Below are 11,715 nucleotides of genomic sequence, written 5' to 3'. Positions count from 1 at the left end.
GCACCGTTTGGGCGCTGTTCAGGGGGTTCTACCGCAGTTGGCATGCCGCTGACAGGCCGCTGACAGGGAGACCCATCCACCAAGATACAGCGGGGAAGCGAGATTTGTAGGGCCGTGTTGAAAGGGCGGAGCCTCACGCGGCGAATCCGGGGTACTCTCGAGTCGCTGGTACCTGGCGCTGCCGAAACCACGCGCCCATCATGTGCTCAACCATTTGCACGGGACATCCAGGCGAGAGAGTAGCAAAAGAACAACGTAATAGCTGCCGGTTGCCACCAAGTACCCCAACAAGCCGAGGCTCCAGGACTTCCTCTTGAAGGTTGGCGTTGACCAGCGTCTGACGCTCAGACGACAGGCTTTCAGCGGCTATTTGCTGGTGCAGGCGTTCTTCATAGGCTCGCTGAAGCGTCCCCCGTCTCACGAAGAGGCTCACCTGACAGACCACACATGCCTGAGATGAGTCGTCGGGGCCAGGGTTTGATCCTTTTGCTTGCTTGCATTTCTCCCGCCACTCTGTACTTTCTCTCGAATCACAGGCCATGGGGCTCATCGTGCGCTCTTCGAGCGAGCAAACCCGATTATAGCCAGCTTACGGCTATTGCGTTGTAAATGAAATATACTGTAGAGTGCCGATTCAAGTACTACTAATGTACGTAATCTCACAATAAGGGAAATGGCGTATGATTGCTGCTACTCTGCATGTGTGAGACATTGTCACCGCATGAAGCATTTGGGCTGTTCCGATGCAGATACCGATACGGACAGATCCTGTTTCAGTCTCGGTACGAAAAGTGTGAGGGAATTAGGGCCAGCGACGAACCATCCGATAATAGTGATGTCAGCTATAATGAAGATCGTCTCGCTCCCCCCACGTATGGATCTGAGAAGAGATCGCAAGGTAATATATCTTGACATCTTGATAGGATGGGACTAGGCGGTAGAGGCAACTGCGGAAAAAGCGCTTGTCGGGAATTTATTGAAATAAATAGAATCACGGGTCGATAGTAAGTTGACCTTGTGTGCATTGATTTTGAGCAACGCCTGCCACCAATGTATTCAGCCTAGATGCTCCGCCGGCGGCTCGTTGCTATAGTACTGGTATCTTTGTAGCCTTTTGTGAGAATACAAAAGCAGGCATCACTCTATGTGACCAGATTTGCAAGCAACAGCTCTAAGAAAAAAACAGCAAGCCTGCAATCGTTTTGAAGGGCTTTTGGTGTGTTTACTTTGAATGTCTTGCACCACCACTTGATTTCAGCCTACTGGCCCTGCAGCCGGCACTCCCAGCTGTGTCATCAAATATTACAAATTTCCATGGCATCAGTGGTGTCTATGCGAATACCAGATAGATAGGTAGATAATACCATTTATCTTGCAACCCAAGCATTAGGACATGCATCAAGTTGTGGCGGCATTTGAGACTTCACAAGCAGAGCCCACCAACAGCTCAGCACCTACTCAGCCACCAGTCTGGGGCTCCATAATAACCGTCAACCCGTCACTATAATCGTATGTTTGTTCAGCCATCAACTAGCAAGCCAATGTATTGAGGGCATTTCACTCGAATTGCCTCCTCTACGCATGTACGTGGCTTGCTGTCCGTCATATTCCATCTCCATTTCGCGGACAAATAAGAAAATGGCAAAGATCCCCCCCGCGACCGCTCTTTTGCGCCTGTGCGCGCCCAATCGGCGGCTGCTGGGCAAATAAAATGGTAGCACGGCATGCATCACAGCCCCTCCTATGAATTCAGAGTTGAGTATAAAATCACACAGGGCCCCGAGCACCCAGTAGATAGAGGTACATATTGCCGGCCAGATTATAACAGCTGCCTGGAGCAATTACGTGGTATTTACCAAGCATCAAAGCATCAAGGCAGCAGCGTCTCGATCTATCCGAGCTCCTTCTTCGCTACGACACTTTGGTGGGATATAAAGAAAGCACCTAGACACTTACAAGTTCACGGCTGCTGCCTCGACGATTGCCTAATACGGGCACCTTCTACAAGGACATACCGCATCCAATCCCATTCTCTCCCCTTCGCTCGCCGCCAAGCCGCCAAGCTCACCGATTAACTCGTCGTGAAGCAGCCTTATCTGTGACCTACTTTGGTCTCCCGCAACGTGCCCTAGCAAGGATCGTCACCTCGATCCACATTTTGCATTCAGAGGGCCGCAAAAATACGCTTTTCCGGTGCAAGTCTGCTGCAGCCCGTTATTGCCGAAACGATAAGGCTTTATGCATGTTGTTCGCTTTTTTTTCCTTCTGGTTGCTCTCCCAAGGTTATATCCACTAACTTAGATCCCCTTACCTTAGATCCTTTTTTCCCACGAGGGCAAACTCAAAGTTGGTGGCTGCACAGCCCTTTACATCATCTTCTCACCCCATTCTACCTATACAGCTACTGCTATAGCTCTTACGCCGCATCCCTACCTTGTTATTGCATTTTGCCTTGTGCTTGTCTGAGGGCTGCAAGTCGCCGGGCGGTCAGCAGCACAGTGCAATCCTTCAGCTGTCTCTCTGCCGCCTGTCTGCCGAAGCTCAGCTGTTTTGCCGCTTTACCCACGCGAGGCCGTGCCAGCTCTCGCCATCTTGCACGGCGTCTCGCCTCCAACGTGCCCGGCGGGAAAAAAAAAAGCCCAGCCGTCCAATCGGCGGCCAGCATTGACTGGGGTCGCTTCCAAGACCAGCCAGCCCTGCTACGGTCCTTTCTCCCGTCTGCAAACCTCCAACTACCGACATCCTCCGTCGGCATTTCTGCTCCAGCCCATCTGACGGCAGTGCGCTGAGAATATGTCATGGGAGCTTTCAGCCCTGACGCTTCTCTCCCTCAGCGCTGTTGGCTTCTGGGGGCTCGGTAGTCCCCAGCCCTTCCATCGCAAAGCCTTCTACATCCTCGTCAGCGCCTCGGCTGTCCTGGTCGACCCTCGCCAGGCGATTGCGCGCATGTACACCGGCGCCCACGAGGCCTTTCTCGACTACCAGCTCGATGCTCTGCTTGCTCAACACTTCAAGATGGCCCTTACTTTTGGTGCCGTGCTCTGGTTAGCTCTCCTCTTTTTCCAATGATGTTGTATTTGTCCAAGATTCAAGCCACGTTTTATTCGGCAGCTTCTGCTATGGGTTGCGGGATCCAATTCGACATGCTAACTAAAGGGCTCTTCTTCTTCTTTGCATATAGGCTGCTCCATCGCGGATGGCAAACTCTCTGGAAACCGGTCCCCGAACTTATCAATATTCTTGGTGTCGATATACCTGAACCTCCTGATGTCAGCCTCGCTGGCATTCGATCCGACGCGGCCACTCTCAGTTGGACTCGCCCAACTAGTAATCGGCCCGTGCAGAAATATGCGATTCAAGTCAATGGAGTACACGGTATGTTTTGTTGGCAGGCGTGGCAGGTTGTGGAGTGATGCCAGATGATCTGACTGCTTTTTTTTTCTCGAACAACAGTGGGCGATTCGCCAGGCAACGAGGTGGCTATTACGGTGACCGGGCTGAAGCCCAACCACTATTACAACGTTCGTGTTGTTGCTGTTGGACCCAACAACTTTCAAGCCGGCAGTGCTCTTCTACGACTGCGCACCTTTGGCAAAGATGGCAGGCCGTTATTGGGCAATTCACGACTCCCTACCAACTTTACGGATCCCGAACAACCCCGACTCAACCCTGGCGAGGATGAAAGCGACGACTCTGACGATGCCTTATTTCCTATGCCAACTGTGGAAGCTGCACCGGTCCTTAACGATAGCTCGGCAAATTCCCGCGAGCCTAATGGGACTGCGCCTGGGCAAAGGCGAAATACAATCAATCGTCGCCACTCACCCTCCGTAGCGAGCTTAGATCAGCCCCATATTAAACTCCCGATTTTCGATGGCCCTGAAATGTCTTTGGACGAGCTGAATTGCAAATTCGAAGGGATTCGGAAAGAGATTGATGACACCCTGGCTCTTTATGCCAAGGACGAGGCGGATTCACAGCAGCAAGAAGAGGAGCTGAAAGGCGAGAAAGAACGAAAGCGGCAAATGTTGAAGGAAAAAGAAGAGCAAACGGCCCAGCTCAAGGCCCTGGTGAGAACTACCATGGAGCAGATGAGAGGAGCGGAAAAGGATCGGGCGAAAAAGGAGCAGCAACTGCGAGATAAGGAAACTAAGAAGTCCAAGGTACGGGATAATGTCTCCAAACTTGACACTGAAACACTGCGCATGAAGCGAGATCGCGAAAAGTTTGAGGCACAAAAGACAGCTTTGGCAGACAAAAGGGATTCAGATGTGCGAAAACTGGACGAGATGAATGTTGAGCTTCTGGACAAGTGCGCTGAACTGGAAGCGGAATTGAAGGACAAAGGAAAGCAGCTACAAGATCTCAAGGCAGCTCGAGAGGAGCTACCTGATGCCCATGATGAGCAGTGGAAAGAGGATGATTTCAAACTGAGGAGGGACTGGGACGCCAGAAGGAAAGAACTGCATGCGCGATGGGCTGCAGAATCCAAGGGGACGTATGAGCTGGACCAGCAGATTCATATGCTGTCCAAGCAGCTAAGGATGGAACAGTCCAATCTGGAATTTCTCAACCACGGAGTTGCTTCAAACGTAGACTTTGAGATGTCTCCGCCGCCTCGGCCTAGGTGTCTGAGCAACGCAAACATGTCATCGCCAAGTCCAGTTATGCCCTCTGAGCCTGGATACCCCCCCTCCTGCTGGCTTTCCAAACGCTGGATTCGGCCCAGCCCTTTTCATGGACATGACAGCGACTCACGGCCAAGGTGAGCCCCAGACAGAAGCCGAGCTTAGGGAGGCAAATGGCCCTCTGAGCCCATCGGCGGCCCGCTCGTTTCTTCCCTCCAACATATTTGATGAGATGGAGGAACCTGATCTCAAGCACGGAGATGACTTCCTGCCCGAGTCCATCTCCCAGGGAGAGGATGAAGATGTACAGTCACCAGCTTCCGCTAGTCCGCCCTTTAACATATTTGCGAGCCCCCATGGATCGTCGCAAAACCTGCCTTTTCCGCAATACGCGGAAAATGACGACAGACAATCATCTTTGACTTCGCCGGGCATAATTCATTCTGCTACCTCCCCCCCCAGCCACGGGACATAGGTTGTCCAATTTTTTGGCTGTCTTGCGTAACAGGGGTCCCAAGCCTGTGGACGACATGGGCCCTGCGCTTGGCTCTCTAAAGCCGGGGCAGAGCCAATCGTTCCCTCGGGGAACAGATGAGCAGGAGGTGTTGGAAAATCGCCGCAAGATCAACTTTTCTTCCTGGATGAATCGCAACTCGACTGGGCCAGACAACTTTACCGGAACGCCTTTCGCGTCAAGCCGACCTTTCTCGGTGCGTCGACTCATTCCATTCGGTAACAACTCAAGTGGTGGAGTCTTCGGCGAAGGGGATGTCGACGGCTCCAGGCCAGCATCCATTGCCTCCATCGACTTACCGAGGCCATCAACTGACAGTGGTTCTATATGGGGAGTTCAGGGAGAGCAGGGAGGGCTACTTGGCACGAAAAATCGACTGTGGTCTCCGGACAATCGATGGCCTTCCAGAAGCGGCTCCAGGCGCCCGTCTATCCACGGATCGCCATCTATCATGACTACCACCCTGGCCTCCGCCGAAGATGTGATTTTGGACGAAGATGATCTACTTGACCCCCAGACTTCGCCTAGCCAGATTGGAGTTATTGGCTCTCGCCCGCCGACGGCATTAAAGTCTCTCAACCAGCGTCTGAATCCTGCAGCGCCAACTTTCTTTGGATACCACCCCTCAGAATCTGATGCGGACGGGTCCCAGAGTAAAGACGGGAGTAGGAGTAAAGCAAAAGGAAACAGGCCGAAGGGCAAGGAACCTGCGACACCTGGCATGGAGTTTTCCCGTTTCTTGGACGATTCCCCCTCTGATACACGCAAGTCTCGAGACGCTCGGTCTATCCATACGCAGAATTCGGTTACTGAATCTCACGAATCGCTAGCGCTTGACGCAACCTTATCCAACACACCATCCGACCTCCATTCTAACGCTGACTCGGCTGCCAAAGATGCAGATAATGTCGTCATGAAGCTGTTCCGTAAAGGCAGCTCTAGCAAGTTTGGTCTGTCAAATAGACTTGGCAAGGACTCTGGACTGTTTAAAAAGGGGCCCGGCAGCGCAACCCATTCGGATAGAAATGCGTCCGTTGACCATCGCTCTAGTATCGGTGATATTGATGATCTAGGCGAAGATTCTTCTCAGCTCGGTCGTAGTTACGACAGCGTGGGAAGTAGTCCTTCTCTCGGCCCTGCCAAATCTAGGGATTCCAAAGAAAGCCGTATTAGCGGATGGCGTTTCATGAAAAAGAAGGGCAAAGACTCTACTTCTAAGGAAAAGGAAGGCGCTGAAGCCGATCGGAGTCACGAGGAAGAATAAACTGGTGTGCGCCAAGCGTAAAATGGAAGAAAACCACGAGCTTCCAGCGGAGCGGCACCATGAAGCAAATTAGCTTTTAGAAACAATAGCCAACAATCGCTGTATATAATAGCAATGGGTGATTCAGCTCTTGACAACGTGATGCATTTTGAGCTTCCTCGAATCGTAAAACCACTTCCGCCACAGATAATATGATGAAAGACATGTTGGATATTCGATAAAAGCATTATCGATGAAGAATTGCTTTCAATTTAAGTGATCTTATCTACTCCGTAGTTCTAAAGCTCATTGAAGACCCGTTTTAAATTAAGAATAATCAAGATTGGACTAACCCGCACTTGGTAAGGCTGCGTCCGATCAGGAGCTACGCCATGTCGATAAGAGACACTGCCTTGTTCCAGGTTGACACCGGCTTAAGCATCCGCAACGAAACACTGTACAATCGCTACTCCGTGCCACTGGCGGAATTGTCATTTCTTCTCATTGTTGCAGGCTGTTGCATCCAATTCTCAGCTCATTTAACAATCAGTCAATTAATAAATATGAATGGCTCTCTCGCAGACCCCTCGGTATCAAGTCTAGACGCAAGTGAGTCGTAAGCCCGACTGACCAGCTGTCCTCGCAGCTAACAGCAATCTAATGGCACAGTCGACTATGACCCCATTGACCACCTCAACCTCTTGTTTTCGCATCCCTCGGCCGTATCATCGATAAGCCAAGTCTCGCAAGCTCTCAGATACCGCCAGGATGAGCTCTCGTACGAAATCAACGCCCTCGAATCGGCCCAGGCCTACGAGCCGGACTCGAGCCTGGAGCGAATGCGGTCGGCGCAGACGGAGCTCGCGCAGCTCTTTCGCAAAATCGAGACGGTGCGGTCGCGAGCGATAGAGACGGAGCAGAACATCACATCCATGACTGCGGATATCAAGCGACTGGACGGCACCAAGAAGAACCTGACGCTGAGCATGACGGCGCTGAAGCGCCTGCAGATGCTGACCACGGCGTACGAGCAGCTGAGGGGCCTTGCGAAGACGAGGCAATATCGGGAGTGTGCGGGTCTGTTGCAGGCCGTGCTGCAGCTGATGAAGCATTTCAACAGCTACAGGAGCATAGAGCAGATTGCAACGCTCAGCCGTGAAGTGTCGGAGCTGCAAAGGGAGCTGCTGGAGCAGGTCTGCGAGGATTTCGAGATGGCATTTACAAAGGGGGAGGTCAGCGCCAAGAAGAACACGCTGGTGGAAGCTTGCCTGGTCATGGACGCCTTGGGCGAGTCGGCCAAGTCCAGGCTGGTCAGCTGGTACATCAACACCGAGCTGCGAGAGTACCGCCAGGTATTCCGGGGCAACGACGAGGCGGGAAATCTGGACAATATCGGGCGCAGGTATGCGTGGTTCAAGCGTATGATGAAGACGCACGAGGACGACCATGCCGCCATATTTCCTGCGTACTGGCGCGTCAATGAGACGCTTGCTACAGCCTTCTGCGACGGCACGCGCGATGACTTCAAGGGTATCTTGGAGCGCAGTATGCGGCGCCCGGATGGCAACAAGATTGATGTCAACCTGCTCCTCAGCTGCCTACAAGAGACTTTAAATTTCGAACAAAGCTTGGAGAAGCACTTTTCAAACGACCCAAGAGCCAGCATCGATACTCTGAGCTCTACAGAGGAGAAGTCGCACAACTTCAACGGCCTCGTATCGGTGGCCTTTGAGCCATACCTGAGCCTCTGGGTGGAGTCACAGGATAAACAGCTCGCAGCCATGATTCCAAAGTACCGCACGCAGCCTCTCATTCCCCCAGAAGAAGAGTTTACGCCGCAGACGGTCATTTCCTCAGCGCTGGAGCTTTTCCATTTCTACAAGTTGACCTTGTCTCAGTGCGCGAAACTGTCTACGAGCGATCGCCTGCTAGATCTATCAAAGACGTTTGCCAAATACTTGGACGAGTATGCTCAGCAGGTGTTGCTGCGAAAATTACAGTCGAGCGGACAGAAGAGTCCCTCGATGCAAGATGCCGTCTTGGTTTTGAACACGGCAGACTTTTGGCACATCAACACCAACCAATTGGAAGAGAATATCAAGAAGCGCATTGATCCGGAGTTGGTGGCCAAGGTCGATTTATCATCCCAGTCCGATGCTTTCCTGGGCGTAGCAAGCGCTGCCGTGCTGGCTTTGGTGCACATTGTTGAGTTGGACTGTGAGGGCGTCTGGCGGGAGATGAAAAATACCAACTGGAGCACAATGGACAGCGCGGGGGACCAGAGCTCCTGGGTGGGTGAGCTTGTCAATCATGTCAACGGTAAGACGGAAGAGATTCTTGGTATTGTTACAAAGCAGCAATACGCGAGGGCATTCTGCGACAACCTCGTGGACCATCTTGTGACAGCCTTTATCAATAACATTGTCCAATGTCGACCAATATCTGAGGTTGGGGCCCAGCAGGTAAGACATATGTTAACATGAGCAGTCCTTATTTACTGTTATGAGAAATATACGGGCCATGAGAAGCTAATCAAAATCTGATAGATGCTCGTTGACAAATACGCACTTACAAAATCCTTTGGAAACCTGATGTCATATCACAATCCGTCGCCAGCGCAGCAAACGCCATCTGCCACGTTTGTGAGGCGAGTTGAGCAAAGCATGAACCGGATGGACCCTCTGCTCAAGACGCTGCAAGTTCGCCAGTCGCCGCCAGAGGGCCTTGTGCAGGCATATCTCATACATATTGCGGACCGCTCAGACACAAACTTCAAGAAGATCCTGGAGCTCAAGGGCGTGCGCAAGATGGATCAGGTTCACCTGATTGAGCTATTTGGAATCCACCGTGACGGCAGTTCCAACGATAAGCTCGCCCAGAACTCTCCGCTACTGACACCCCTGATGTTGACATCCAGCCTCAGCAGCGCTGGCGGCTTGGGTGCCATCAACACAGCCTCTGCTTCCCTGGGAGGCGGCTCGGCGAGGTTCGATGCAGGGTCGCTGGGCGAGAAACTGCTCAGTGCGGCGAGGGACATTAGCAACACTAGCCAGAGCGGCTCGGACAAGGCCACGATTAATGAGAATTTGAGGAACTTTGGAAAGTTTTTCAAGCGAGATATAAGTGGCCTGGGGCTGAAGTTTGGGATGCGCGATGGAGTTGAGGACGGGCATCGATAGAGGCGCTTCAAGCCTGAACCGAGACGAGTGGCAAGTCGATTTGGATATACCTAGAATATACGTACCTACCTTAGTAGGTAGAAGTAATACCTAGCATCGCAAATAGATGCGAACATTTGCGCTGAAAACGCTGCCAGGCTGGCTTCTGCCCCTTGGACACCCTGTCTTTTTCTTAGAAATCCTCGAAACTTGAATCAGCATTTTATGAACTGCCACAATCTCTAATTTCCAGCGGATTTGATAAGAGGAGCCCAATGCACGGCGGAAATTCGTTGAGATCTAGTCGATTACCAAAGCATCGCAAATAGATGCCAGCATCAGTGCCGAAATCACGTCACCAGACTATCTTCTCTTGACACCCTGCATACTTATTTAGAACTCCTCGAAACTAGACTCAGCACCTAAATTAGCTACTGCTCTCTATGATCTCAAAGAGATTCCAACTTTTCGATGTGGCTTGACAAATAGTACGGGTGACAGCCACCATCCAATTAGGATTAGTCACCTCCGCATTCCTTCTCGCCCCAGCATATTCCACACTGGGTTGCCGAGGACTTGCCGCGAAGAGCTTAGAAATCCGAAGCCAGGCCGAAAAAAAATTGGCTGTGGCTACACAGTGTTGAGTGCCCAGGGGTCCTTTTTTTTCACAATTTCCAATCGATAGGCAAAAAAGCCCCGCCATCCGCCGAACTCGTCCATAAACCAACCTAAACCACTCTGTTTCTTATTATCAACCATCACGGAGCTACTACTTTTTTTTATAAATAGTATCCCATTCGACGTCACTCCTTTTTTTACTCTCTTCTCCCTATTCCTTATAGAAAAATCGCCCAACCTGTTCGCCTCAAGTTTCCGACGAACGCTTCGTTCGAGTGCCGGGCTATCGATTGCCGCTGCCGCCACCGCGTTTACCAAGAACCCCTCCAAGACACCTGTTGAACAAGGAGCCCGAAAGATGCACAGCAAAGTTGTCGGTATGTACTCTTTCTTCCCATTGGATCTCTCCTATATCTATTTATCCAAGAGAATAACAAAGAATTGGGCTAACTCTCCTGTTTTGTGCAGTCATTGGCTCCGGCCCCGCGGCCCATACCGCTGCCATCTACCTCGCCAGAGCAGAGCTGAAGCGTACGTCTCTACCCATAAACCCAGAATCAAGAATAATACATATACTGACTCTATCGTTCAACAGCCGTCCTCTACGAAGGCTTCATGGCCAACGGCACCGCCGCCGGCGGCCAGCTCACCACCACGACCGAAGTCGAAAACTTCCCCGGCTTCCCCAAGGGCATCATGGGCCAGGAGCTCATGGACAGCATGCGCGCCCAGTCGGAGCGCTTCGGCACCGAAATCGTCACCGACACCGTCACCAAGCTGGACCTCTCCCAGCGGCCCTTTTCCTTCAGCACAGAGTTCAACCCGGACGAGACCCACACGGCCGACTCCGTCATCATCGCGACGGGAGCCTCCGCAAGGCGCCTGCACCTCCCCGGCGAGGACAAGTACTGGCAGAACGGCATCTCCGCCTGCGCCGTGTGCGACGGCGCCGTGCCCATCTTCCGCAACAAGCCGCTGTTTGTTATTGGTGGCGGTGACTCCGCCGCCGAGGAGGCCACCTTTCTGACAAAGTACGGCTCTCACGTCACGGTGCTGGTGCGTCGCGACCAGCTGCGCGCCAGCAAGGCCATGGCCACGCGGCTGCTCAAGCACCCCAAGGTGACGGTGCGCTTCAACTCGGTCGCCACAGAGGTCAAGGGCGACGACAAGGGCCTGATGAGCCACCTCGTCGTCAAGAACGTCGTCAGCGGCGAGGAGGAGACGCTCGAGGCAAACGGCCTCTTCTACGCCGTGGGCCACGACCCCGCCACCAACCTAGTCAAGGGTCAGGTCGACGTCGACTCCGAGGGCTACATCATCACCAAGCCCGGCACCACGGAGACGAGCATCCCCGGTGTGTTTGCCGCTGGTGACGTCCAGGACAAGAGATACCGCCAGGCTATTACCAGTGCCGGAACTGGATGCATGGCTGCTTTGGAGGCGGAGAAGTACCTGACTGAGTTGGAGTAGGACAAGGTTGTGGACTTAGCATATACATAGAATAGAAGGCGTATATATCCCTATATCAGACATACAATTTTGAATTGGAGCACA

General features: G+C 52.4%; 5 protein-coding genes across 5 annotated transcripts; 4 read left to right on the top strand and 1 right to left on the bottom strand.

Annotated features, from left to right (window-relative positions):
• Nucleotides 1-133: 133 nt before the first annotated feature.
• On the bottom strand, nucleotides 134-550 carry TrAtP1_006515 (uncharacterized protein; the record flags this gene model as incomplete). The annotated part of the gene is made up of 1 exon (XM_066113158.1): nucleotides 134-550. The coding sequence occupies one exon, from the start codon at nucleotides 548-550 to the stop codon at nucleotides 134-136; it is 417 nt and encodes a 138-aa protein (XP_065969244.1).
• A 2,243-nt stretch (nucleotides 551-2,793) lies between these two features.
• Nucleotides 2,794-4,769, top strand: TrAtP1_006514 (uncharacterized protein; the record flags this gene model as incomplete). The annotated part of the gene is made up of 3 exons (XM_066113157.1): nucleotides 2,794-3,044; nucleotides 3,182-3,375; nucleotides 3,454-4,769. 3 exons carry the CDS (start codon nucleotides 2,794-2,796, stop codon nucleotides 4,767-4,769), a joined length of 1,761 nt encoding a protein of 586 aa, XP_065969243.1.
• Nucleotides 4,770-5,158: 389 nt separating this feature from the next.
• Nucleotides 5,159-6,406, top strand: TrAtP1_006513 (uncharacterized protein; the record flags this gene model as incomplete). Its single annotated transcript, XM_066113156.1, has 1 exon — nucleotides 5,159-6,406. The coding sequence occupies one exon, from the start codon at nucleotides 5,159-5,161 to the stop codon at nucleotides 6,404-6,406; it is 1,248 nt and encodes a 415-aa protein (XP_065969242.1).
• A 417-nt stretch (nucleotides 6,407-6,823) lies between these two features.
• On the top strand, nucleotides 6,824-9,949 carry TrAtP1_006512 (uncharacterized protein). The gene is made up of 3 exons (XM_014083096.2): nucleotides 6,824-6,994; nucleotides 7,055-8,847; nucleotides 8,932-9,949. The coding sequence occupies exons 1-3, from the start codon at nucleotides 6,949-6,951 to the stop codon at nucleotides 9,562-9,564; spliced, it is 2,472 nt and encodes an 823-aa protein (XP_013938571.1). The 5' UTR covers nucleotides 6,824-6,948; the 3' UTR covers nucleotides 9,565-9,949.
• Nucleotides 9,950-10,222: 273 nt separating this feature from the next.
• Nucleotides 10,223-11,714, top strand: TrAtP1_006511 (uncharacterized protein). Its single transcript, XM_014083095.2, has 3 exons — nucleotides 10,223-10,538; nucleotides 10,630-10,692; nucleotides 10,757-11,714. The coding sequence occupies exons 1-3, from the start codon at nucleotides 10,520-10,522 to the stop codon at nucleotides 11,629-11,631; spliced, it is 957 nt and encodes a 318-aa protein (XP_013938570.1). The 5' UTR covers nucleotides 10,223-10,519; the 3' UTR covers nucleotides 11,632-11,714.
• Nucleotide 11,715: the final 1 nt, after the last annotated feature.

Source organism: Trichoderma atroviride, chromosome 3 (assembly GCF_020647795.1).
Source record: "Trichoderma atroviride chromosome 3, complete sequence".
NCBI classification, from domain to species: Eukaryota; Fungi; Ascomycota; class Sordariomycetes; order Hypocreales; family Hypocreaceae; genus Trichoderma; species Trichoderma atroviride.
This window is presented reverse-complemented; position numbering and strand designations above follow the sequence as displayed.